The following is a 27,686-nucleotide window of genomic DNA, read 5'->3' as shown; positions in this document are numbered from 1 at the left end:
ATGAGAGACATATTTTTAAAATAAATATTCTCTATACAAAACAAAGCATGCTTCAAACAAATACAAAATATTTATTACACAAAAATGTCATAACTGACAAACTGCCAATTTGTTAAACATAGAAAAAGTACTAACATTTCATAACTCTGAACAAAAACCACTTTACCTTTTTGTTACTCAAGCTAACTTAACTCCAAGTTACAAAAGTTACAAAATTTTGGTTTAAAAAATGTCATTGTATGATTGTTCCAATTTATTTTGCTATGCTATGACAAAAACAAAATCTCTTTGAAATGTTTTGAGTATTTAAATAATGTTTGTAACATTAACTTATTTAAATAACTTTTACATCAATAATAGGCCAACACATATATTAAATACCTTCGTGGTAGAAGCAGGAATACTAATGACAAAGCCTCATGAAACTTAATACCTCTCAATTCACAATATAGCACAATAATCAATCTGACTAGGCTATTTATATTTAAAGAACACAGTTAGTCACTTTCTCCCTGGTATAACTTAGTATGTTAACATTCTTATCAACTGAGTAGCAATTTCATTATCTCATACTCTTCTCTGTATTCCTTGTCTCCAGGTTGGAATAGCCCTAAGGAGAAAAAGAGAAAAGCGATTGTAAATATATAGGAAATTAAAAAGAAAAAAACCCTATCTGATTAAATGCTAACTTTAAAAAATATATATAAAACCTACCCTGCATGTTGTTTGTCTGGTTCATATGGGCATGTAGGTTTGCAACCCTCATTTATTTCTTGCTCTAGCTCTCAAACTGGTTGACTGACAAACCAATCAGTTAATCTACTTATTAATCTATCAATCTTTCATTCATTCTTTTTCAATACTACTCTTCTTATAAAAATAAATATTAACGTGAAAAAGGCAGAAAATGGCATCTACTAACATGAATGTAATATCTAATAGGGCATTGGGTACTACTTGTACTTTATTGATTTATTTATTTTTTTGAGATGGAGTCTCACTCTGTTACCCAGGTGGCACAATGTCGGCTCACCATAACCTCTGCCTCCCAAGTTCAAGTGATTCTCCTGCTTCGGCCTCCTGAGTAGCTGGGACTACAGGTGCACACCACCATGACCGGCTAATTTTTTTTGTATTTTTAGTAGAGATGGGGTTTCACTATGTTGGCCAGGCTGGTCTCGAACTCCTGACCTCGTGATCCGCCCTCCTTGGCCTCTCAAAGTGCTGGGATTACAGGCGTGAGCCACTGCACCCGACCTACTTTTACTTTTATCTACTGTTTATTTTTAAATAAAAGTGACCTGAAAGGCAAATGTATATATTTTTTTCATATATATGAAAAAATATGTATATTTATATATATTATATATACTTATATATTATATAAATATGTTATATATTTATGTAAAAAGATTTAGGTAAAAAACATTTATTATATATACTTATACATTATATATATATTTTCATATATATGAAAAATATAATTTACACACAGTAAGTGCATAAAATATAAACATGCAGCAATTAAATTACTAAATGAACACCAATTCTTTTTCTTACCTATGTGGGATATGTAGAAGTGGCCCAGAGCCTGTTGGTCCTATCTTTTTGGTTCGTTCTTCCCAACCTTTCGTGGGTTTGTAAAGCCTAGAGGGATCTCTACTAACATTGTTTTCAACCTGTAATCAGAAGTAAAATAGTACCAGTTAATTATACAAACTCAGTTTGTACTAGTAAGTAAAAGGCTTAGTGCAGTTTTAAAATACATAAAACTATTAATAACCTCAGTAAACTTCTCATTGGGCTCATATAGCCAAAGGAAAATTTAGACTACATCGATCTATTCATAAACTGTTAGTTTATTTCTTTTAGTTCTATTATTTTATTCTATTCTTATTTTTCTATTTCTATTATGAGAGAAATGTAATGCAGCTAAGTATGCTAGTGATATAGCCAGACAACAAATTTAGGATAAGTAACTACCAATAAGTCTTCTGTTTTATTGATGAGGGTCACCAACATCTTCAGCTCTGAGTACTACAAGAGATTAGGCAATGCTCATAGCTGCCATTATCTAAAATAGAGGTTCATATAGAAAAAATTTTTTAAACGACAAGTAGGGGGAACAATAATTCAGAGTGAAAGAAAACGGTGCTCATAAGGTAAAATGACAGAATTCAAATAATGGTTGCTTAAACTGTACCAAGTTATGCTTGCTACTATGTAAATAAGTATGAAATTTAAAGTAGATGTTATAGAAATAAGATGAGATATAAAGGAAATAGATTTGATGTCAGTATCCTTACAAATCAAGGAAATAGGATAATAACAATAAAAATAATCTCAGTGCAGAGTACCTTTTCTTTTAATTTTGCCAGTCTTCTTTGTTTTTGTGCCTTTTCATCTTCCTTTGCCTGTCTATCTAGAATTTTCAATTCAAGTTTATGTAAATCCTTAAAAAAAAAAAACCCATAGCATTAAGATATCATTTGAACTAGAATTTGTTCAAAATTTAGTTTTCACAAGTAAAATTAAATTACCTTACCTATCAATATTCCTTCATTATTAACTCTTTCCAACAAAGGCTAAGAGCTTTATTTTCTCTGAATATAAACGTTAACACATGCACATCCTTTCTGTATTACTTTATTTTAGGCATCTCTTGTTTTACTTTAAGGTTCAACCTAAAACTCTCTTTTAATAAGTGAGGTAAGCCCATTTTCATTCATCAATGCAAGTATGTCTGATTTCAGATCTCTCTTATTATTTTATATTTTCTGTTTTATGGGTTTTATTTTTTCTTTTATTACATGTCCTGCTTATTTTGGGGGTGTATGAGAAGGAATGGGAACTTTTGTTACTTAGGAAGATTTTTAAAAGAAATGAACTAAAATTTTCAGTATTAATGTGCTTTGTCTGTATTTTTGTCTGTTATTTTTCTTTATACCTCCCTTAGTTTTTGCTTTGCAAACGTTGCTGCTATGTATTTTGATGCACATAACAATTCATAAGTTATATCTCATTTGCATGCTTTTTCATTTTAAAGTCCCCTTCCTTGTCTTAATACTTTTTGGAATGAATTCTGCCAGTGCGTCTTTATTAGCATTTTTCTTGTATATGTTTGTCTAAAATCACCTTTAATTTGACCACCCAGCAATAATCTCGATTCCTTTAAGTAGACAAGTATCTACAATGCACCTAACTCTAGGGTACAGGGATGCTCAAAAAAACACACCACTAACGCAAACACACCACTAATGCCCTCATGTAGTCTACATTATGGTGGGTAAATGAACAAATAAGCAAGTCATCAATATGGTAAAGCCGGGCAGTTTGGCAAAGAAGACAAATCACTCAGCCTTGCCTATGGCTACCTTTCTAGTCTCATCATCTGTTGGTTCCCCTCTCCTGCCTAATGCCTTAAGAATATTGAAGTGTTAATAGTTTCCATCACAAACCATACTGTTTCACTCCTTCAAGCTGCTATTCGCGCTGTTGCCTCTGCTAGGAAGGACCTCATCTTTCCTTCCCTTCAAGAGTCAACCTAAGTATTACCTGTTCTCTGCCACTCATAGCTGTGGTAGTGTCCCTCCGTATACTCCCTCCTAAGTACTCTGTCCATACCTCAATCACCACACTCTTCAACACATTATGCTGGAATCTCCTACTTCCACATATCTTTCCCACTAGACTATAACCTACTAGAAATTAGGTAGCATGGCTTACTCATTTTGGTATACTAATGCTATATACAGGTTCAATATACAAGTACCCAATTTTTGCTGAACTGAATTTGGAAGTAATACCTCCATGTGTAGCATTTAAAAATTATTTAGGAAATAGATTTACTCACTCTTTCTTGAAATCTGGAAATTTCATCAGCAGCAGTTTTCCTTTTTTCTGCCTTTTCTGCCTTTTCCCTTATCTCCTTTTCAAGCCTCAAAAATTCTTCCTGTTCTTTCTTCTGCTGGGTATAACTTTCTAGTAGTAATTTTAACTTAAACTGGCGCTGGCGTTCTTTCTGACGTTTTTTCTCTTTCTCTTCCTCTTCTTTTAAGTGGGAAGCATATTTCATTGACATTTCTATACTTTTCTGTTTCTTCCAAGCTTCAACTGCCAATTTCTGTTTCTTCCTTTGTTCTTCTTTTTGCTTTTGATTATCTTCTTGTTTATTATGAAAAAGCATAGGTGTGTTGTTTGCCTTTTCGTTTAACTTGAAAATTTCCTCCCTTTTTTGCTGCTTTTTAGTTTTCCAACTCTGAATCGACTAAATGATTTTTTTAAAAAAAGAAAGCAAAAGAAAAAAGTTTTTTAACAGCCAAAAGTATTTTCAAAGACATCAATTCCATCTTTCTAGAAAAAATATTGATTGCAGGATGCTGGATGCTTAGGTTTTTCAGCTTTGTTTTGTTTTTAACCAATGCAATTTTTTTCTACTTCTGTTTTTTAAAAATTACTGTCTCTTAAAACTGTGAATAATGGGTTATCCTTTTGGCCTTCCTCTTTCTCTCTTAGTCACCAGGTTCACAAGGACAACAACTCATGAACTATCCTTCTCCTCTTTACCTTTTTTTTTTTTTTTTTTGAGACGGAGTTTCGCTCTTGTTGCGCAGGCTGGAGTGCAGTCGCACAATCTCAGCTCACTGCAACCTCTGCCTCCCAGGTTCAAGAGATTCTCCCGTCTCAGCCTCCCAAGAAGCCAGGATTATAGGCCCCAGCCACTATGTCCGGCTAATTTTGTTGTATTTTTAGTACAGATGGTGTTTCATCATGTTGGCCAGGCTGGTCTTGAACTCCTGACCTCAGATGATTCACCCACCTTGGCCTCCCAAATTGCTGGGATTACAGGTGTGAGCCACCGCGCCGGGCCTACCTGCTTCTTTTATTTTCATGGGCAACATCCCTTTCCTCTAATCATCTCATTTCTGCTTCCAAATTCTCTTTCTAGGCTTAGAATACTTTCTAAGTGATCTTTATCTGGTCAAATATCAGAAGAAGAATTAAGAGTAGGGTGGTTAAGAACATGAGTGCTGAAGCCAGACTATTTAGGACCAAATCCTGGCTTTGCCATTTACTAGGTGTAGCATTGGATGAGCCACTAAACTTCTCTGTCCTCATTTTGCTCATCTACCTGGTAGGTAGTATTTCTTAAACAGTGTTGTTACGAAGATTAAATGAGTTAGCATCTGGCACACGGTCCTTCCTAGGTATGTATAAATAAATAAATAAAACAGCACAATAGCTACAGAGCTGTCTTTACATATGGGTATGTAAAAATTATTTCAAATTCTAGCAGGCTTCTCCATGCCATTTAGGGCATATTCCAAGTCAAGAAACTATTTCCTCATCTTTCCTTATGGTGTATCATTCATTCTACTCAATAAATCCTTATGGTATGTATATATACTATATACAAGGCAATGTGATAGGAACAATGAAACAATGTTAAAGCTACACCAAATGCCATCTAGTACAGTGCTACTCAAAATACCAGTCTGCAAAAATATCAGGAATTTGTGTCAAAAGGCAAATCAATGCACTGCTTCTTCCAATGTGAAAATTTTCTATGGAAAAAAAAAAGCCAACTGAACTAAACAGTGTTCACTGCATAGTTAATTCTGGTACAACCATTTTATCCCACTGTAAACCAGTAACAGTTTGCAAACCCATATTTAGTCCATGGACCAAGTCTGAGCAGCACTGTTCTAGATGAAATTCAACATGGGCATACCACGACACATCATATAAAAGGTGTAAGTGTTAGTGAAATTCTGAGGGAAGCTACTTATGTTTGGGTGGGCAAGGAGGAGGCAACATCCGATCTGGGCCAATTTTGATAAGCTGGGATTGGAGGGGGAAAGAAAGAATGGAGGTTTCAGAAAGTGAGAACAAGATAAGCAAGGGCATTCAGGCCAGAAAGTTCAGCGCATGTCTGAAAATGTCAGTATAATATCTTCACTTATTAACAACACATGATATATTAAAGGAAGTGGGAGATAAAAATGGTAAATTTCCTACTCAACATCTTAAAACTCCCTAGATTTAAAACTGAACTCCTGGTATTTTCCTCCAAACTTCCCTTTCTTCCCCCAACATGCCCTACTTCAGTAAATGGCACCTCCACTTTCACAAACCCTTCTATCTCACCCCTACATCCTGCTCATATCCTATCAAACTGATGACATATCAGTCATCAAATACCAGGAAATAGAGCAGATGGGAACAAGGAGAATAAGCTAGAATCCGAGGGGTTTACTTTTATCACAAGAAGCAGTGTGTCTGTTTCTGTTTCCTAAAGAGGTGGTTTTCATTAGCAGAATAAACTAGAGGACTTGGTAAAGCATAGATTTCTGGGGCCTACCCTCACAGTTCTAATCAGGTCTGGAGTTGGAGCCTGCTAAGTTCTAATAAGGTCCCAGGTGATGCTGATTTTGCTGGACTAGGGACCACTTTGAGAATCCCATGTTTTCAGTATCCTGGGGAAAAAAGCCCAAATGACTTATGTTTCAAACATTTTTCTTAAAACCTGAAAAGTCAATTTCCCTACATTCAATTTATTGCTGGAGGGAGGGAAGGGAATGACAAGAACAACAAAAATGCAGCTACTCCCTCTAAAACTTTAGACTAAACATGGACTCAATTATTTCTTTAATACTCCTTAGGTATGCCATCTATGGAATAAACACAATTTTTTTATTAAACCAGGTAAGTCAAACTTCATCACCACTGAACTCTACAAAAAAAAAAAAAAAAATGACTCTGATTTACTGTGGTTCTCAACTAGGGGCTATTTCTCCCCTCCAGTGGATATCTGGCTAGAGACATTTTTGGTAATCATAGTTAAGGAGATATTATAAGCATCTACTCACTGGAAACCAGGGATGCCATCCTATAATGCACAGAACAGGCCCCCACAACAAAGAATTATCTAGCTCCAAATGTCAATAGTATCAAGGTTAAGAAATATTGATCTAATGCAAAGCCAGAGTAATAGTTTTGTAAAAATGGACATTTTTAGGTATCTGCCACAATCACGTGTTGTTTTATTTTCTGGGGTAGCTAACATTTTGAGTCTTTAAAATAAACAATATGGTTGAAGTTTAAAAATCTCAAAGAAATGTTTAATAGTCAAAGCATTTTTTCTACTGCCTCTTGATATTTCCATAAAAACAAAGTGGCCTTTGCTGGTAAGATGACTTTTTTCAAAAGTCTCAGTGGATCTGGATTGCTCACATTTCTGAGAAGTGGATACAGAGGATTGGACCCATAATCAGAGGCTTTTTGTCCCATTGTGTTATTTTTGAGGGAGACATATTTGGCTATGAGGAAGTGCAAATGTCGTTCTATTAAATGGGTAAAATAACTTTCTTTTTTCATTTTTATTTTTTTCTTGAGACTAGGTCTCGCTCAGGCTAGAGTGCAATGGTGCAATCACAGCTCACTGTAGCCTCAACCTCCTAGGCTCAAGCAATCCTCCCACCTCCACTTCCCAAGTAGCTGGGACCACAGGTCCCACCATGCCCAGCTAATTTTTTTGTATTTTTTGTAGAGACGGGGCTTTGCCATGTTGCTCAGGCTAGTCTCGATCTCCTGAGCTCAAGCGATCCATCCACCTTAACCTCACAAAGTGCTGGGATTACAGGTGTAAGTCACTGTGCCTGGCCAAAATTACTTAACTTCAATGCCTCAGTTTCATCTTCTATTAGATTGTGGGGGGAGGGGAACTATAAACACACTTCATGGGATTGCTGTAAAGTTAATGAGACATGTTAAGTGTTCAGTACAGTGCCTAGGACATAGAAACACAGAATGAATAATAGCTATCGTAATTATTACCTCTTTTTTTCTTTCTTCTAGAGCCAGAAACTTTTGATACCATTTCTCATGCTGTTGAACTTCATCTTGTGTTTTTCCAGGAAGGTGTTCTAGAACTTCTTCCATAAATGTTGGCTTCCCTTTATGTTTGTTTCTCACCTTTACAAAGTTCTGGTGATCATAATCATCCCAGCCACCTTGTCGCCCTCCTGTTTGCTGAAGGAATTTTTCAAAATCTAGTACCTCTTCTGGAAGAGTACTTGGTGTTACTTTGTCTACAGGAACTTTGCTTGAGATTGCTCTGAAAGCTTTCTCTGTTTCTGAATTACCCAAAGCCCATGTGTCAATTTTTCTTGATATGGCACTCAACTCATTATTAGTTGTCTTCTCTTCTTTAATTAGCTCTTCATATCTAAAATTTTAAAAATAAAGTTTGAATAAGAAGACAATCCATATTAACCCTTCATTTTCCATTAAATTTAAGATACCTGACTCTTTATATCATCTTCTCCACTTAACATTATTAACATTTATAAATCTAAGCCTTAAAAGGGTCTCCTCAGAGATTAAAAACAATCTTTCAAATTCTTATTTGGGAATTTTATAGTAACTAAATATGAATAAAATTTCACTTTAAATATGAAAAGCCACCTAAACCCAAAAACAAGAAAGATATTATATTGCTTTTGTGTAAGACTCAAATACATAATAACAGAATGCATTATATACAAAAACCTAGTGGGGCCGGTTATTAAAAAAAAAGTCAATAATTTTATATTAAAACGAGTTTAAAACATACATCAACCTCTGCTCTTCTTTAAAAGTGTTAATTGCATTTTCAATTTCTTCCATCATTTCTCTGAGCTTCTCAACAACTGTAAAAGAAACACGGAGAATTATTTTGTGTCATTTTCCCATATGGCTAAAAGTTAAATATTAGGAAGAAAAAGTGGAGTGTTCCCCTAATTTTAAAACATTTCTTAGCCTAAGGCATAAGAAAGCTGTGCTCAAAAGTGAATTTTTATGATTGCAAATTTTTCTGATTACAGATTTTTTCCCTATACACTCATATCATAATTATCTCCATTTTAGAGCTGAGGAAATGAAATCTCAGAGATATCAAGTAACTTGCCTAAAATTACATAGCTAACAAATGAAAGATCAAGGGTTTGACACAACACCTGTCTGATTCCTAAGTCCATACACCCTGAGCCCTTTAATTTATTGCTTTGATTCTCAGGAATGAATGTTACATTAAGCAAGGAGGTAGGAATATAATTTGTGGGATTTTTTTCTAAACACTAGCATTTGTTGTAAATCTGTTTAACCTTTCCTTATGCATTAGAAATGCCTCTCAAAGATAATTATTTCAAAAAGCAAATGAAGGGAAAACACTGGATAGGATTAAGGAAATCAATCTTTTTTCCCCTTAATTAGCTGTTTTTAAACCTTTCTATAACACAGATTTCCCAGTCCTGTAAATGACACTAGTATGTGTTCTGCCTACCTTATAATTTGTAAGGATTTGATAATACTTTAACGGATACACACAGAAATGCCCAATTATAGTTCTCCACTGCAAACTTACTAAAGCCTAACTGATAGAGTTTAGCTCCATTAATAAATTTATTAAGTCCTAACCAATAAAGTAGAGCTCCATTAATGCCAAATAGAAAATACTAACACGTAAGAAAGATTATATTTAAATTCACTTACAATCAGGTGTAGGCTTCACATCTTTTAACTGATGCTGCAGTTTCTTTACATTGTTATGTATTTTGGCCAATTGTTGCTGGATTTTTGCTCCTATAAGGAAGAAGTATGCCCTTGAAAATAATTCTGTGACAAATGTGGTTATAATTCAGGATTCTACATGTAAGACTGATCACTGTTAGTAAAAGCCTAGAGCAATTAAATAAAGAACAAAAGATAGTTATTTACGTCAAAACATTAATACTTTAAGTACCTTTGCTGTAAATAAAGCATTTTTCAATATCTTCCAATATTGAAAAGCATAATGGGTTAAGTCTTACTATAACCTGTGCTAAGGAAATGTCTTTTTTTCTCCCTCTGTGTAGATTGAGTTATTGGACATTGTTTTAGATGTAAATATTAGCAGTTTCAGCATTGTTTTGTTCTTTAATAGTGTTTCGTTTCTTTTTAATTTGTTATAATTTATGGAAATAGAATTTCATGTTAACTGTATTGTGGGAATATTAAAACTATCTAATTCTGTGAATACTGAGAAATTTCCCATTGAGAATTAATTTCATCCAACCAAATCCTCTAGGGAAAGGGGCAGGTGATATTCATTGATATCACTGTCACGGCCCTGAGGAGGTGCCTCGGGTATCATTCAGTGGTATACTGTGCCACAGGTTGCCAAGCTCAACCAAAGGACCAGCCTGGAGTAAAATATTAGGCCCACAATAAAGCCTAAAAAGTAAGTGAGAGTCTCAACGATGTTTTCAAATCATCTTTATCAGCATGAAGGATTCTTCTTTCATATTTTCTTTTCTGAAACATTAATCTTACTTTAATATTTACTAAATTACTAGGCTAATGTCAAAACATTCACATTCCTATAATAGTAATATTATTATTTTATCATCTTAGGGTACTTTATGCACCCTCCTCTTTTTTGTTTTTGCAACTTTTCCACAAATGAGCAAGAAGCATCAAAGGCTCTGTACAAAAGTCCTTAAAAGTAATTATTTTTTTTGGCCGGGCGCGGTGGCTCAAGCCTGTAATCCCAGCACTTTGGGAGGCCGAGACGGGCGGATCATGAGGTCAGGAGATCCAGACCATCCTGGCTAACACGGCGAAACCCCGTCTCTACTGAAAAAAGCCAAAAAACTAGCCGAGCGAGGTGGCGGGCGCCTGTAGTCCCAGCTACTCGGGAGGCTGAGGCAGGAGAATGGCGTAAACCCGGGAGGCGGAGCTTGCAGTGAGCTGAGATCCGGCCACTGCACTCCAGCCTGGGCGACAGAGCGAGACTCCGTCTCAAAAAAAAAAAAAAAAAAAGTAATTATTTTTTAAGAAAAAGTTTACGTATAGGTTTGCAGTCAGTGTGAATATCCAAAATAAACCTCTTAATATGTATATGACAACTTTGGCTTGTTCCATGTTTTTCATTAAAATTCAAGAATTCCATAAAGGCAGAAACTTTTTGTAATTTGCTTTGTAGGGTCTTACTGTTGAACTTTAGGTCAAGAAACTTCTCTAGTACTTAGGAAAGTGTTTTTTGTTTTATTTTAGCTTTAGTTTGATCAGCTACCAAAATATCACTACAGGGCTGATAATCTTTTTATTTTATTTATTCATTTGGATATATAGACAAATCATTTAAGTACAGTATGACATAAATGCAGGCTAAAATTGTGGCATGATATTTCAGGTAAGGAATAGGTATTTCTACTGCTTAGCTGTAATATATGAAGGGAAAACTTCTCCACCTTCATACTAAGACAAGCATTCTTTACTCTCCTAGACAGGAAAAACATAAAGTGTTACTAAATAAGAGCAAAACTGTAGAACAAAGGGAAATAGATTGGTACAAATCAAGTTGCCATAATAAAGGGAAAATCAAGTGAACTAAAATTTGCACAAAATTTTACTTATTGGCATTACTGAGACATAGAAAAATCAGCCTCCCGGTTGTCTACAAAATAACTGAGGGAAATAAAGAAATATTGAATCAGGGGTGTCTAGGTTTTTCAATGTATCAAAGAGAAGAGATAACTAGAAATCTGGTGTTTATATTAGGTCCTGCTGTCATTCCAATAAAAGAAGGAAAATTACTTCTGCCACTGCTTGACAAAGGATAACTTTTTAAAGTAGTGTAATATTTTCTTTTAAAAAATGGTGTAACCTTATATTCTGAAAGAAAAAAATCACTAGGAATTTATTTTAATTGATGATAAGGGAGTATCATGAGCAGTCTCATCTCTTCACAGTGTCTTAATATTTTATAAAGCTTAGTTATTTGATAACCATTATTTTTCCTTTAAGAAATGCTAAGCAGCTTTTTTATTATAAAGATTTTACAACATACAGAATCTAACACTACAATGAAACAAGTATTCTCAGAATTCTTTAAAGGTAACATTTAGTACACTATTGACAATGATTAATATTCATAACAAACAAAAGAACATAGTCATGTACAATCTATCTATAAGGTGCGTTTTTATGTATTATCTCATCAGATGCACAGTACGGCTCTCCTGAGGTACAAGTTTTAGAATGTAGACAAGGAAACTCAGGTTTATGCAATTATTTGACTTGATCACTTCATACAACTACTAATTATAGCTTTGAATCTGTTGATGCTTACTGAATCCAGGGCTCAGTCAACAATGCCAGGGTAATGAGCTAACATCAGACAGCCCAGAAATCACTCTGCTTTTAAAAAATTATAATAGCATTTGCTGGTTTGTCAACCAAAAATATCCCCCAAATCCTCTTTTTCTTGTTAAATTTGAAGAAATATACAACAGAAAACAATCCAGTTAGTATGACTAAATAGTGACGTGAAAGAATAAACACATGTCCCTAAAAGACAAATTTTACCAAATAAAATATAGAGAATATAACACAGTTAATACAGAACTGACTCTATAGAGAACACAACACAGTCAATGCACAAAGACAAAGCACAGGGTAAAACTACAACTTTATATCGCTTAACAGTTTTTAGTTCATCAGAAACTCAACTTACTTTCTGTTTTCCTGCTGTTAATTAATTTATTTTCCAATTCTTCTAGCATACTATGCTCAATTCTGAAGTCACTTTTTTGGTTGTAGAAATGACTGTGTTTATCTTTTTCCATGTTAATTACTCTTTAGGAAAAGAAACAAATAGTATAAATATGATTTAAATATATTTTTAATAGCTTAAAATATGAAGACACTTGATAATCAGTATTTTACATTTGGATTAATTCATGTATAGAATAAAAATAATTACTTTGGTTAATATGGCTAAGGAGTCAAAACATTAGTCAAAATAATTGCTGAAAGAGTTAATTTCAATCAAAAACAGCTATAATTTGAACTGCTATTTCAATCATAAAATGATAATTTAAGAAAATGTGGATATACATTTGCTTTGAAAATGCATAAGCTTTTGATTATTGATTCAAACTCAATCTCACTGGAGCCTGAAAATGGCCATTACTGCTGATGACTGCTTTCAATAGTAGATGCTATTAATTTTGTAACCTCAGCCGAGATGGTTAACCTCTCCCAGTATGAACCTCCTCATCACTAAAATGTGAATAATAACAGCTCTCCACTATCTAACAGGTCTATTATTCACATCAAATGAGATAATATATGTGGGAGATCTCTGTACAGTACAAGTATACTATGGAAATGCAAGTTATTAATATTATTAATACAACTAAAACTTCAAGAGACTAACCATCTACAAAGACAGGAAATTTCGTGTATTTAATGACTACTGTCTACATTTACTTCAGAGCTTCTTTCAGCACGTCTCTGCCCCTTGGATTTAGTCTATCTACCAGTAAGTTCTCGTTGTTAGTTTGCACCCTAAGAGAAAACAAAAACAAAATAAAGCACTACTGAGAAACTTTTTTGATTGGGCAAAGAAATTAATTTTCAAATTACTTTTTTTTTTTTTTTTTTTTGAGACAAGGTCTGGCTCTGTCACCCAGGCTGGAGTGCCACGGTACCATCTTAGCTCACTGCAGCCTTGACCTCCCTGGCTCAAGCAATCCTCCAACCTCAGTCTCCCGAGTAGCAGGGACTACAGGGGCGCATCACCATGCCCTGCTAATTTTTTTTTTGGTAGATAACAGGGTTTTGCCATGTTGCCCCAACTGGTCTTGAACTCCTGAGCTCAAGTGATCTGCCCACCTCAGCCTCCCAAAGTGCATGAGCCATCATGCCCAGAAAAAATTAATTTTCTTAACGTGTTTCTTTCTCCCAGAAGGTGGAAATTAATGTGAATATTTCTCCACTAATCTTGGATTTAATAAGTGGTGGAGCATCTCTGGCCATTGACTTAATTCACACAACCTGAGAGGCAACTATACCAGTTTCCCAATCTTTTCCACTTTGCCACACATAGATAATTTTTTTTTTGAGATGGAGTCTCGCTGGTGAACAGCACTGGTTAGTAAGAATGATGACTTTCAGAGTGGCTGGAGCCAGCCTAGGAGTCCCTCAGACACCATTTATTAAGCATGTAACCTACGGAAAGATGTTTATCCTCTATGATCCTCAACATCCTCATTTGTAAAATGGAAGAAGAACAATTTAAATATATGATGTTTGTCATTTATAAAACACTTTCATACATATATAACAAAAAAACACAAAAACTATTCACTTCCTCAAAAACATTTACCAGGCGTTTAGTTATAAAGTGAAAATAGATTGTCTGTTACTTGTTACACAAAATCTAAAGAAACAGCTATTTTATTTCCCTTGAAATACACAGATTCAAAATTGTAAAAATAAAACTGAAATTACTCTACTTACAATTAACTTTATATTAAATAGCCTATTATTTGTCCATTTCATACCTCCCATCTTTCTCTTGTTATATTTGACAGGCTAGTGATTACAATTTTATAACTTAATGTGAGACTAGGTAGGGTAGAATTAATTTTTTATTGTCCATTATAAAATGGCTAGTAATGTTATTTGAAGATAATATTCTTATACTTACTGATTCTTAAATTTTTCTGCTGTGCGTACGAATTCTGCTTTCTTAGTCTGATTAACTTTCTGCTTCCAGTTTTGAAGATGAAAAGGACGAATTCCACCTGAAGTACTAAAACAGCCATCACTCTGCATTGAGAACAAGAAAAACTTAACAGTAATGAAAATAGTAAAACATAAATGTGGAATTTTTTCAGAGAGATAAAATGTCAATAGTTGAGTTTCTTGAAGGATAATTTTGGGGCCAATCTTATTTAACTCTTAGAAGTACATTTGTGGAAGAAGGAATATCTATCAAATGAAGGAATATCTATCTTAAAATGCTACACTGAGTAAGAAAGGTTAAATATCCCAGGATTATTTGCAAAATACTCTAATTCATTCAGTTGGTCATTTAATAAGTATGTATTGAACACTACGAAGTGACATGGGCTGCATTAGACACTAGGGAAAAAATCATGATCTATAATAATATGGCCCCTGTCTGAAGCTCTAGGGAGGAAAAACAGATTTAAAGAGAGAAGAGTAAACCAGCAATAAAATGAAAACTCCACCAGCTGCAATAAGTGCTATTAAGAAAATAAATATTAGGGCTCAGATGGAGAAAGCAGAGCAAGGGTTTGCTTTTTCAGTTACAATGGTCACAGGTCTATTTGAGGGGATGACTTTAAGGAAGATTGAAGGCAGCTATGACAGGAGCAGTAGGAAAGTGTGTTCTAACCAAAGGGATCTACATGTGCAATAGCCCTAGAGCATGAAAGACTTTGCTGAGTTCAAGCAGAGAAAGGCCAATTGTGACATGAGATTAGTAACGGTGCGATCTTGGTAGGAGATGAAAGTAGAGAGGCAGGTACGTGCCAGATCATACAGACATTTTAGGTCACTGAGGGGGTCTGGATTTTATTGAAGTGTTTTGAGCAGGGAAAAGCCATGATACATTTAATTCTTTAAGAACAATTTTCTGGCTATTTTTTTGGAGAATAAATTAATGGGAGGTGTGGGGGTGGAGTGAGCCAAGACTGGAAGCAGGAGGATCAATGAGGTACCTAGTACAGCTATAGAGACAAGGAATGACAGTGTCCAGGACTACTGAGCTGATAGAAAATAAAAGAAGACTCAATATATTTTGGAGGTATCACCGAGAGGGATTGCTGAGCAACAAAAATGGGTTGTGGGGGATGAGGGGAAAAGGAAACAAGGCTTTAAATTTCCAGGAGCAAAAAAGAATATAGTAAATCTAAATCTAGGAAATATATTTTAAGTCAAAATGTAATCCACATACCATAAAATATGTCTGTTTGAAGTGTACAATTCAGTAGTTTTTAGTGCATTCACAAAGTTGTGCAACCATCATGACTATCCAGTTTCAGAATATTTTCATCATACCAAAAAGAAACCTCATACCTATTAGAGGTCACTCCCCATTCCCCTTCCTTCCAGCTCCTGGCAACCATTAATCTACTTTCTGACACTATGGATTTGCATATTCTGGAGAATTTATATAAATGGGCTCGTACAATGTGTAGCCTTGTCTGACTTCTTTCACTTCACGTGATGTTTTCAAGATTCATCCATGTTGTACCATGAATCAATACTCCATTCCTTCTTACGGCTGAATAATACTCCATTATATGGGTCTACCACATTTTGTTTATCTACTCATCAGTCGCTAGCTGATGGACAATTGGGCTGTTTCCATTATTTGGCCAAATTAATCTGAACATTTGTGTACATGTTTTAATGTGAATATATGTCTTCAATTCTCTTCATTATATAACTAGCAGCAGCATTTCTGGATCATAAAGTAATTATTATTATTTTTTTTTACTTTCCCATTTTAAAAAATTGGGTGGCATAGCGGGGCCTGGTGGTTCATGCCTCTAATTTCAGCACTTTGGGAGGCCAAGGTGGGAGAACAGCTTGAGCTGAGGAGTTTGAGACCAGACTGGGCAACATAGCAAGATCTTGTCTGTATAAAAATTAAAAAAAGAAAAAAAATTAAGCCAGGCATGGTGGTATGAGGCCACCAGGAGGCCACCTCAGGAGGCTGAGGTGGGAGGATCACTTGAGTCCAGGAGATCAAGGCTGCAGTAAGCAATGACCACAAAACTGCACTCCAGCCTGGGGGGACAGGGCAACACGCTGTCTCAACAATAACAACAACAACAAAAGGATTGCCCTTTTATTGTTGAGTTGGAAGCATTCTTTATAAACTGGATGTAAAAGTCCCTTATTAGACATGATTTGTAAATATTTCCCCCCATTTTCTGAGTTGTCTTTTCACTTTCTTGATAATGCCTTTGAAGCCCAAAAGTTTTAAACTTTTTAAAGAATTACCAGACTGTTTTCCACAGTGGCTGCACCATTTTACATTCCCACCAGCAATGTATGGGGGTTTCAATTTCTCCACAAACTCACCAATAACTGTTATTATCTGTCTTTTTTATTACAGTCATCTTAATGGGTATGAAGTGATTTCTCACAGTGGTTCTGACTAGTCCATAATGACTAACGATGTTGAGCATTTTTTTCATGTGCTTATTGGCCTCTTATTTTAAGGAATGTCTACTTAAATCCTTTCCCTTTTAAAAAATTTGGTTATTTGTCTGTTTATTGTTGAATTGTAACAGTTATTTACATATGTTACTCAACTTTTACGGGAGGCTACTGTTTTGAACAGAGCTCCTGCAGTAGGCCCCAACAGACCAGACAAAATAAAAATAGTCACTCATGCTAAGTGCCACATGATCAAAATGAAACTTTGAGGAAATAGGTAGATTTTCCCAATTGAGCAATTTTTCCTGAAAACAAGAGATGCACAGCAACCAATCAGAAAGGGTCCAGTCAACCTGAGTCTGAGTAATAAGAAAAGCCTCTCTGCTTTTACCTTCATAAGTTACCTGAAGTAAACTGATGTTAACCAATCCTCTTTCTTTTTTCTTTCTTTCTTTTCTTTTCTTTCTTTTTTTTTTAATTAAAGTGGTTAGGGTCTTCTTATGTTGCCCATGTTGGACTCCTGGGCTCAAATGATCCTCTTGTCTTGATCCTGCTTAGTCTCAGAGTAGTTGAGACTATAGGCACATGCTACTGTGCTCAACTCCAATCTGCTTTTTTCTTTTTTCTTCGAAATATTCTTTCATAATTGAGATTTTATTGTTGTGTTGAAAATCGGTACACACACATTTCAATTTGCAAACATTTTTAATATAAGTACCAAAAATCTAAAATGTCATGTTTTTCCTACCCCACTCCCCGCAGATGGAGTTTTGCTCTTGTCATCCAGGCTGGAGTGCACTGGTGCCATCTTGGCTCACTGCAACCTCTGCCTCCTGAGTTCAAGCGATTCTCCTGCCTCAGCCTCCTGAGTAGCTGGGATTACAGGCGCCCACAACCATGTCCGGCTAATTTTTGTATTTTTAGTAGAGACAGGGTTTTGCCATGTTGGCCAGGCTGGTCTCAAACTCCTGAACTCAGGTGTTCTGCCTGCCTCGGCCTCCCAAAGTACTGGGATTACAGGCATTAGCCACCGCACGCAGCCACCATGTACTTTTAGAGGTTATTCCAGGGACTTTCCAGCTTAAATTTGGAGGGAAATTTTCCTTAAGAGGCGATCAAGTACCAGTATCTTCACATGTTGATAAGCTGTTAAATACATCCCAGCAACTCACAATTTAATACCATATACACTACATACTCTAATTTTCAATCTTTCACAACACACTAACAATGTTATTAGGAAAACATAGGACTACCATAACCAAAGGTGTCACAGAGTGCACACAATTCTGACGGGGAAAGCCATGATCAAAGAGTGGTTTTTATAAGGAAACAATTCTACTAAAAAAGAACACGGGAATGGAAGTAATTTAAAATCTTCAAGACATTAAATGCAGGACCGTGACTCCATATTGTCATTTAGTATGCTTAGTATTAGAGGATATAAGAACTAACCCCCTATCTACGGAATGTTAAGCTGACACTCAAGACAGTCAAAGCCTCCCATAATTCAATATTCCACACTATTTTCTGGTTGTACCAAAAAATAAACAACCAGCGAATGATTTCACCTCTTAAAGCATTTACACTTAAAAAATAGGATGAGGTGGGATTCCCTCCTTCTTAAAAATGTTCCCTGAGTGACTAAAAAACTTGCATTTACAAGATAGTTGATAAAAATATTCCTCTGGATTGTACAAGGAGGGAGACGGGGACTACTAAAACACAGTAGATGATATTAATCGGACTTGGCTATTTTTTTTTTTTACCCAAACTCATTTTATCGCCAGACAGACTTGGCTTCTTTCCCTCAGCCTTCATCGAAGGCAGGACTCTCCTGGGTTTTAGTTTCTTCGTTTTCTGCAGGTAAGTCTTCTTCAGTTTCTTGGTTAGCCACTTTGGCCAGTTTTCCTTTTGCTCCCCTTTTGCCTTTGGTTTCCCTTTTGTGTCTGAAGATTTATCCTTTCATGACCGCCTTTTTTGGCTTCATTTCTGCTTTTGTAGGAGCAGGTTTAGATGACAATTGCACGAATCTCCTCTTGGGCTCTTCCTTCACTTCCCCTTCTGCTGGACTCACCTTCCAGTTGGGCTTCTTGTCAGCAGGAAAGGCGCCTGTCCGGTGCTCAGTGCTTACAAGCCCTGGTGTGCCAGCCTCTATAGAGCCGGCCTGGCTGTTGCCACTCCTCCTGCCACCTCAGCGGCTGAGAGCCCCACTTTTTTCTATTGTTTCTGGGTTTTTTGTTCCTACTTTACAGAACCCACTGTTCTGTCATGCCCTGTGGAAATTCTTACCTATTTTGTAGAATGGGATGCTGCCCCAATTCATGAATTGCAAATAAAAGCCTATTCGATCTAAATTGAACTAAATTTGTTGTAACTTTGTTCAACATATATTTTAGATGTAAGAACCTTATCAACATATAATTTGCAAGCATTTTCTCACATTCTATGACTTATCTCTTAACTTTCTTAATAATGTTCTTTTGCAGCGGCGTAATCCCGGTTCACTGCAACCTCTACCTCCACCTCCCCGGTTCAAGTGATCCTCCTGCCTCAGCCTCCTGAGTAGCTAGGACCACAAGCACATACCATCACGCATGGCTAATTTTTGTATTTTTAGTAGGGGTAGGGTTTTGCAACGTTGGCCGGGCTGGTCTCGAACTAGCCTCAAGTCATCTGCCCGCCTGGGCCTCCCAAAGTGCTGGGATTACAGGCATGAACCACTGCACCTGGCCTGAAGCACAAAAGGTTTTTAATTTTGATGGAATCCAACGTATCTATTTGGTCTTTGGCTGCTTGTGCTTTAGGTGTCATACAGGGGAAACTACTGACTGACCAAAGGTCATGAAGACTCATGCCTGTGTTTTATTCTAAGAGTTTTTTAGACCTACATTTGGTCTTTGATCAGATTAGATATGTTAAAATATGGCGTGAGGTAGTTCAGCTTCTGTAAGTGGTTATTCAATTGTCCAAACATTTGTTGAAAAGACTGTTCTTTTTTTTTTTTTTTTTTGAGACAGAGTCTCGCTCTGTCACCCAGGCTGGAGTGCAGTGGCCGGATCTCAGCTCACTGCAAGCTCTGCCTCCCGGGTTTACGCCATTCTCCTGCCTCAGCCTCCTGCCTCTCCTACTACAGGCGCCCACCACCTCGCCCAGATAGTTTTTTTGTATTTTTTAGTAGAGACGGGGTTTCACTGCGTTAGGCAGGATGGTCTCGATCTCCTGACCTCGTGATCTGCCCATCTTGGCCTCCCAAAGTGCTGGGATTACAGGCCTGGGCCACCGCACCCGGCCGACTGTTCTTTTCTTACTGAATTGTCTTGGCACCCTTTTGAAAATCAACTGCCCATAAATCTGTGGGTTTATGTCTTGTCTCTCACTGATCTATATGTCTGTTGTCTATCCCTATGCCAGTACCACAGTTTGATTACTATGGCTTTGAAGGTAAATTCTGAAATTAACAAGTGTAAGTCCTTCAACATTGTTCTTCTTTTTCAAGACTGTTTTGGCTATTTTCTGTGCCTTGCATTTTCCATATTAATTTTAAGATCAGCATGTACATTTCTTCAAAATAATTTTTAAAAGGCAGCTAAGATCTTTATAGAGATTGCACTGAATCTGTAAATCAATTTGGGGAGTACTGCCATCTTAATAAAATGAAGTCTTCAAAATCATAAACAGTAAGTATTCATTTATATATGTCTCCTTTAATTTTTTTGAATAATTTTTATAGGTTTTAGAGCATAAGTTTTATGCTTCTTTTGTTAAATTCATCCCTATGTATTTTAATCTTTGTGATACTATTATAAATGGTATTTTTTTCTTAATTTCATTTTTGAATTGTCCATTGCTAGTGTATAGAAATACAACTGACTTTTGTATATTGATCTTGTATTCTGCAACCCTGCTGTACTTTTTTTATTAGTTTTCTAGTAAGTTTTTGTGTGTGTGTGTGGATTCCTTAGAATTTTTAATATATATTAGGTCATCTGTGAGTAAGTATCATGTTACATCTTCCTTTCCAATATGAATGCTTTTTATTTCCTCTTCTTGCCTAATTGCCCTAGTTAGAACTTACAGTGAGTAAAGCGGTAAGAGTGGATAATTTTGTCTTGTTCCTGATCATATGGAGACAGCCTTCCATATTTTATCATTACACATTATGTTACTTAATGATGCTGCTATCAGGTTGAGAAAGTTCTCTTCTACTGACAGTTTGTTGACTGGAAAATCTGAGTGGATCTATCTTCATGAAAGGGTGTTGGATTTTGTCAATTGCTTTTCTGCTTCTATTGGGATGATGTGGTTTTGCCCTTTATTCTATTCATATGTTGTATTATATTAGTTGATTTTCATATATTAAACCAACATTGCATGTCTGGAATAAATTGCAATCGATCATGGTGTATAATCCTTTTCATGTTTTTAGATATGTTTGCTCGTATTTTGTTATTTTTACATCTGTATTTATAACAGATACTACTCTGTATTTTTTGTGTGTGTGTGATGTTTTTGTTTGATTTTGGTATCAGGGTAATAATGGCCTTACAGAATGAGAAATGTTCATTAAAATGTTCCTTCCTCCTCTATTTTCTGAAAAACATTTGTTACAAACAAAAATACATTTATGCTGACTTTCATATTTACCTATATATTTGCAGTACTCTAGTCACATTATTCTTCATGTGGATTTAAGTTACTGTCTAGTGTCCTTTTATTTTAGCTTGAAGGACTCCTTTTAATGTAGGGCAATTATGCTAATGATAAATTATTTTGGCTCTTGTTTGCCTCAGTATGTCTTAAATTCTCCTTCATTCTTATAGAATAATTTTGCTGTACAAAGAACAACTGGTTGGCAGTCTTTTTCTATTTTATGTCATCCCTCTGCCTTTTGGCGTCCATGGTTTCTGATGTGAAATCAGCTGTTAATCTTATTGAGGAATTCCTTATATGTAATGAATTGCTTCTTTCTTGGTGCTTTCAAAATTTTTTGTCTATATTTATTGGCATGTTTATTATGATGTGTCTAGATATGAATTTCTATGAGTTTATTCTATTTAGAGTTCATTGAGCTCCATCCATATGTAGGTTAATGTTTTTCATCAAATTTGTGAAGTCTTCTGTTTTATTTCCTCAAATATCTATTTCCTCCTTTTTTCTCTCTTTCATTTCTTTCTGGGACTCTCATTATGCACATGGTAGTATGCTTAATGGTATCTCACAGATCTCAGACTCTGTTCATTTTTCTTCATTCTTTTCTTCTCTCTGTTCTTCAGTCTGGATAATCTGAATGGACCTATCTTCAAGTTTGCTGATACTTTCTTCTGCCAGCTTAATTCTGGTGTTGAGTCTCTCTAGCGACATTTTCTACTTGATTCTTTTTTAAATGTTTGATTTGTTTAAAGATTTCTATTTGATGAGACCTCATTCCCACATTTTCTCTTAGTTCTTTAGACATGGTTTCCTTTAGTTCTTTGAACATATTTAAATAACTGTTTTGAAGTCTTTGTCTAGTATGTCCAATAGCCAGTATTACTCAGAAAGAGTTCCTTTTTACTGTTTTCCCCATGTGTGAACCATACCTTCTTGCCATGTTTCATAATTTTGTTAAAGACTGGACATATAAAATAATATAATGTGACAACTCTAAAAATGAGATTTTCTCCCCTTACCAGGGTTTGTTTTGTTGCTGTTTGTTTGGTCACTTTCCTAAATGAATTCTGTAAAGTCTGTAGTCTTTGTCAGGTGTGGCAGTGAAATCTCTGGTTGATTAGTTCAGTTGTCAGCCAATAATTGGTCAGAGATTTCCTTAGATGCATTGAACCACTGTGTGTCCTAGTGTTTGCTACCTTTGGGAAAGGGGGTCTGTATGCATGCTGAAGCATACCTCCTACATGCAGGCAGGCAGTTTACAACCCTACCTTAGTCTTTACTTTCTGCCAGCACAGTGCTTCAAAGCCAAACAAGGATGAGGACTGAGAGCTTTCTTAGGTCTTTTCTGGTGTCTCCTATTGCTGCTGTAACGAACTCACCACAAGTTAGTTTACCACAAATGCAGTGGCTTAAACAACAGAAATTTATTCCCTTATAGTTCTGGAGGTCTAGTCTAAAATCAAAGTGTGAACCTGGAGGACATTATGGTAAGTGAAACAAGCCAGACACAGATATGCAAATCCTGTATAATCTTACTTAGACTGCACATGGAATCTAATATAGAGTAGAACAACAGTTGCCAGAGGCTGGTGGGAGGGCAAGGAAAGAAATAGGCAGTTGGTCAAATGGTGCAAAGTTTCAGATAGACAGGAGGAATATGTTGGGATCTACTACACAGTAGGTTAACCATAGTCAATAATGATGTTATTGTGTGTCTCAAAATAACAGAGTAAATTTCAAATGTTTCACCAGAAAAAATAAGTGAGGTGATAGATATGTTAATTATTAGCCTGGTTTAATCATTCCACATTGTATACATATATCAAAACATCATATTGAACCCCATAAAGTATATAATTATGATTTGTCAATTAAAAATAATGTTAATTAAAACAAAGGTGTTAATAGGGCTACATTCCTTCTGGAAGCTTCAGGGAAGAATCCACCCTCTTACCTTTTATTTCCAGCATCTAGAGCCACCTTCATTCCTTGGCTAATGGCCCCTTCCTCACATTACTCCATCCTCATCCTTCCATCATCACATCTCCTACTTCTGACTCTGATCTTCCCACGTCTCTCTTATAAGGACCTTTCTGATTACACCAGATCCACTCAGATAATTAAGATATTTAATTTATCTTAATCACATCTGCAAAGTCCCTTTTACTATGTAAGATTACACAGTCACAGGTGAAAACAGTTATTATTGAAGGGTTATTTCATGCAGCCAAGGAACATAAAATTCAGGTCATCAGAGGGAAGGTCCTTAGAAACAAAACAGAAGATAGGGCCTTAAGGTGGTATAAAACCAGCATCACACTAATGTGATGCTGTTAGAGATACTTCAAAAAAGTCATAATTCAGCAACTCCAATAATCAAGAGAACAACTGGGAACAAGAGGGAAATGACATTGGAGAGGTGGATAGAGATTTGTGGTCTTCAGATTTGAAAGGGAATAGCTAAGAGGGTTATGAATAAATAATATACAAATACTAAAAAGCATAGATAGAAAAGTAACACACTTTTCATAGTAAGTGAGGAATTTATGAGATTCCACGCCCTGAGGATATTGTAAAATAAAATACAATATAAAATAGTTTCAAAACTTCAGAGATAATTACTCCAAAGTAATTTAAAGAAACTGTGATGGACTGAATTGTGTTCCCTCAAAATTCCTATGTAGAAGGTCTGATCCCCAAATAACTCTATCTGGAGATAGGGCCTTTAGGTTAAATGAGGTCATTAAGGTGGGGACCTAATTTGATAGAACTGGTGACCCTATAAGAAGAGATGCCAGAGATCTCTTTCTCTCCTCTTGTAAGAGAGAAAAGACTATGTGAGGACACAGTGAGAAGGTGGCTGCCTACAGGCCAGGAAGAGAGGCCTCACCAGAAACCAACCCTAAGGGCAACTTGATCTTGAACTTCTAGCTTCTAGAACTGTGAGAAAATAAACTTTTGTTGTTTTAGCCACCAAGTCTGTAGTATTTTGTTATAGAAGCCCTAGCTGACAGGAACTTTAGATATTTTGGTAGACATCTCTAGTATCATGAGATTGCCATCAGGAAAATTATCTCTTCTCAAGAAAATACTAGTTGGTTTCAGTGTTAAAGTCAGTAGGAATATCTGTTCATTTAATCATATGACAGATATTCAAGTTCAGTGTCAGGCTGTAGAATTTTTGTGTATAGGTATGTGTGTGTGGTATGCTGGGGGAAGTACAAAGATGGATAACATGTAAACTCCTAAACATTATCACAATATAGCATGCAGTAATTCTGTTTTGTTTTTTTTTTTTTTAAAGAAAAAGCCCAAACACATGTGAAGAATTCTACCTAATTATGCTGGGGTAGATTCTCAACAATGAGGCTCTGCTTTCCCTACTAAAGTGGTAAGAAAGTATACACCACGGTTCTCAATCTCAGCACTACTGACTTTTGGACCAGATGATTTTTTGTTGTAGGTGGCTGTTCTCTGGCATCTATCCATTAGATGCTAGCAGCCCCTCAACACCCCCCTGCTCCCCACTCTGACAGCCAAATATGTCTCCAAACATTGCTAGATATCCTCTAGGTGATTGATAAAATGGCTGAAAGAGCTCCACAGGTGATCTGATCCAACCCCTGAGGAGGCAAACACCACAAAAGTGTGCACCAATAACAACATTAGGCAACTTGCAAGAAATGCAGATCACAAGATAAAACATTGCTACAAGAATTTAGAGAACAAATGATGGAGAAACCCAGCAACATGGGGTCACGCATTTTTTTAAGCATAGTACTTAAAAATACTTTATGTATTTTTATATATTTTATATTTTTTCCTGAGATACTTGGGCCAGAGTTAGAATAATAAAGAGAATTATAGAGGATGTGTGAGAAAATTTTCCGTAGGTGGAATTTCCTGAAGGTCTACGAGTAAAGACACTGTATTTCCTTAAAGAAGGAAAAAGATGGAACCTGTCCTCAGCTCCTGACAGCCTTCCTTCAGGTTTATATTGATCCACAAATTATTTAGTAAGTGCATACTATAGTCCAAGCACTACACAACAGGCATAGTTCTTGGTGCTGGGAATACAATAAAGAATAAAATTTCCAATACTTTCTGCCCTCATGGAGCTTACATTCTCATGGGGGTGCGAGGAAGGGTGAGGGTGTGAGGAGAAGCATAAACAATAGAAATAAAATATGTAATGTAATATATAAGTGCTATGGGGAAAAATAAAACCAGAAACAGGGACTGGGTGTGCCGCTTAAGGGGATTCAGTTGAGAGAGATCATGGAAAGTCTCGTTGAGCTGATAACATCTGAACAAAGATACCTGGTCCTCACCACCTAGAAAGGGTCCTAAGCCGATCACTGGAAACACCTCTGCCTCCGACCATCCCATATTGTCTTTCTCCTTGTGTTCCCAGCGCCGGTACAGTAACACAGCTGCCACCAATTACTGAGCACAGAGTCCCCCTCCAACCAAGCACTGTGCCAGGGGCTCCCCAGACATAACGTTAATCCAAAGCTCGGGAGGTGCATGTTACTATTCCCAATTTTTAGAGAAGAAAGTGAGTCTCCGAGAGCATATGTTCTTATCACGCGGCTAGGAAGCGGCAGAGCCGGGTTCCCACCCAGGTCTTCCTCGACTCCGAAACCACATGGAGGCGGCTCTGCAAAAGCTGTTAAACGCACAAGCCAACAAAGAGCAACGCCCGGCGCGTGCCAGGCCCCGAGCAGGGGAGGCGAACGCCGCGCCTCCCGCCTCCCGCTGGCGCTGCAGAAGGCACCTGTTCAGACAGGGCCTGCAGCCCCTCGACCCCACGCCTGCCGCCACAGCAGCTCTCTGTTCTCCCGGATTTACCTGTTGAGGCGCTGGCGTTGCTCCCACGCCGGTCCCGGTGGCCGCGCCCGCCCCTGCCACAGCCCCGGCTACCGCGGTGGCCGCAGCCGCTACCACAACCGTCGTCAGTGCGGCCATGTTTACCCGCCGAGCTGCTCGGGCCGCGGCAGCCACCGGCGCCTGGGGATTCGTGGCCGGCGCACCTCGGCCTCTGCAGACCTCTCCCTGCGCTGCGGGCTTGGCCGGGATGCAGGGCGGGGACGAGACGTAGGGCGGGGTCGGGATGCAGGGCCGGGACGAGACGCGGGGGTGCAGAGGAGTGAGGGTGCGGGAGGGGCGGGACTGGGGTGCAGGGCGGGGCCGAGATGCGAGACTCGGCCCGGGATTCAGGCGGGGAGGGGCGGGGCGAGGGAGGGGCAGGGTGCCGGGCGGAGCAGGGATGTAGGGGAGGGGCGGGTCTGGGGTGCTGGGGCGGGTCTGGGGTGCTGGGGCGGGCGGGTGTGGGGGCGGGGCAGGGGCTGCGCTCTGCCCTGTCGCGCATTTGTACACCCTTTGGGCACTTAACCGACTCTGCCAGCCCAGTCCTATACCTGTCAAGAAAATTCATTGTCTTACATCGTCCTTACATTTTATCCGTGTTGTAGTCAACATATATATTTTTTTGCCTAGTATACATCCGCTTTCTAGGTTTCTACTTAGCGCTGCTGAGACTGAGTCTAAATGAAAAAACATTATCAATGATTCTAACAATAAATCATATTTTACATTTTTAAAGAAAAATACCCAGCATGCTCCACAGAACCAGACATCAGAGGCAGGAATGCTACAGTTGCATTCCTAGGACTTGGTCAATGAGAAGACAGTTTCCAAAAATACAGTGCTGGAAAGTTGGAAAAAAGCCACAGATGACGCTTCCAGTCAAGACAACCTGTGGCAATTGAGCTGATTTCTGTAGGTACTACCTTTTCCCCCTTTACAGAAATCGATTCATTCAGTCAGTCAATATGGATCTGCTATCATATGTCAGGCACTGTTCTAGGCCTTGGGAATTTTGTTGAATTAGACACATAGGTAAGTTTCCTCCTCTCACTTCTAGTACAGAGTTTAAACAACTAAACAAATAGGTATTTATTGAGCAATTCCTTTGTGCCAGCACTGTTATAAGTGCTTTATATGCACTTTTGCATTTAATCCTCACA

At 37.2% G+C, this 27,686-nt stretch overlaps 1 protein-coding gene and 1 pseudogene across 5 annotated transcripts; both read right to left on the bottom strand.

The window, feature by feature from the left end:
• Nucleotides 1-51: 51 nt before the first annotated feature.
• LOC105499988 (coiled-coil domain containing 112) lies at nt 52-26,822 on the bottom strand. 5 transcript variants are annotated; one of them, XM_071098585.1, is made up of 10 exons: nt 26,509-26,819; nt 14,516-14,637; nt 12,536-12,657; nt 9,532-9,621; nt 8,615-8,690; nt 7,837-8,227; nt 3,854-4,267; nt 2,358-2,453; nt 1,561-1,679; nt 52-610 (listed from the first exon to the last, which is right to left on the bottom strand). In XM_071098585.1, the coding sequence occupies exons 1-10, from the start codon at nt 26,623-26,625 to the stop codon at nt 568-570; spliced, it is 1,590 nt and encodes a 529-aa protein (XP_070954686.1). In that variant the 5' UTR covers nt 26,626-26,819; the 3' UTR covers nt 52-567. The 5 variants fall into 5 exon arrangements, with proteins under 5 accessions (XP_070954686.1, XP_070954687.1, XP_070954689.1 ...); XM_071098586.1 differs by lacking the exon at nt 26,509-26,819 and adding an exon at nt 25,978-26,358; XM_071098588.1 differs by lacking the exon at nt 26,509-26,819 and adding an exon at nt 25,989-26,322.
• On the bottom strand, nt 14,646-19,198 carry LOC139363794 (non-histone chromosomal protein HMG-14 pseudogene; annotated as a pseudogene).
• Nucleotides 26,823-27,686: the final 864 nt, after the last annotated feature.

This window comes from Macaca nemestrina, chromosome 6 (assembly GCF_043159975.1).
Source record: "Macaca nemestrina isolate mMacNem1 chromosome 6, mMacNem.hap1, whole genome shotgun sequence".
Lineage (NCBI taxonomy): Eukaryota > Metazoa > Chordata > Mammalia > Primates > Cercopithecidae > Macaca > Macaca nemestrina.
Note: the sequence above shows the minus strand (reverse complement) of the source record. Positions and strands in the feature narration are given on the sequence as shown.

Coding starts and splice junctions, on each gene's coding strand:
- LOC105499988 (XM_071098585.1), bottom strand. CDS start 26,625: ATGGCCGCACTGACGACGGTTGTGGTAGCGGCTGCGGCCACCGCGGTA. Junction 14,638..26,508: donor CAACGCCAGCGCCTCAACAG/GTAAATCCGGGA, acceptor TTCTCAATGCAG/AGTGATGGCTGTTTTAGTAC. Junction 12,658..14,515: donor GCAGAAAAATTTAAGAATCA/GTAAGTATAAGA, acceptor CTTTTCCTAAAG/AGTAATTAACATGGAAAAAG.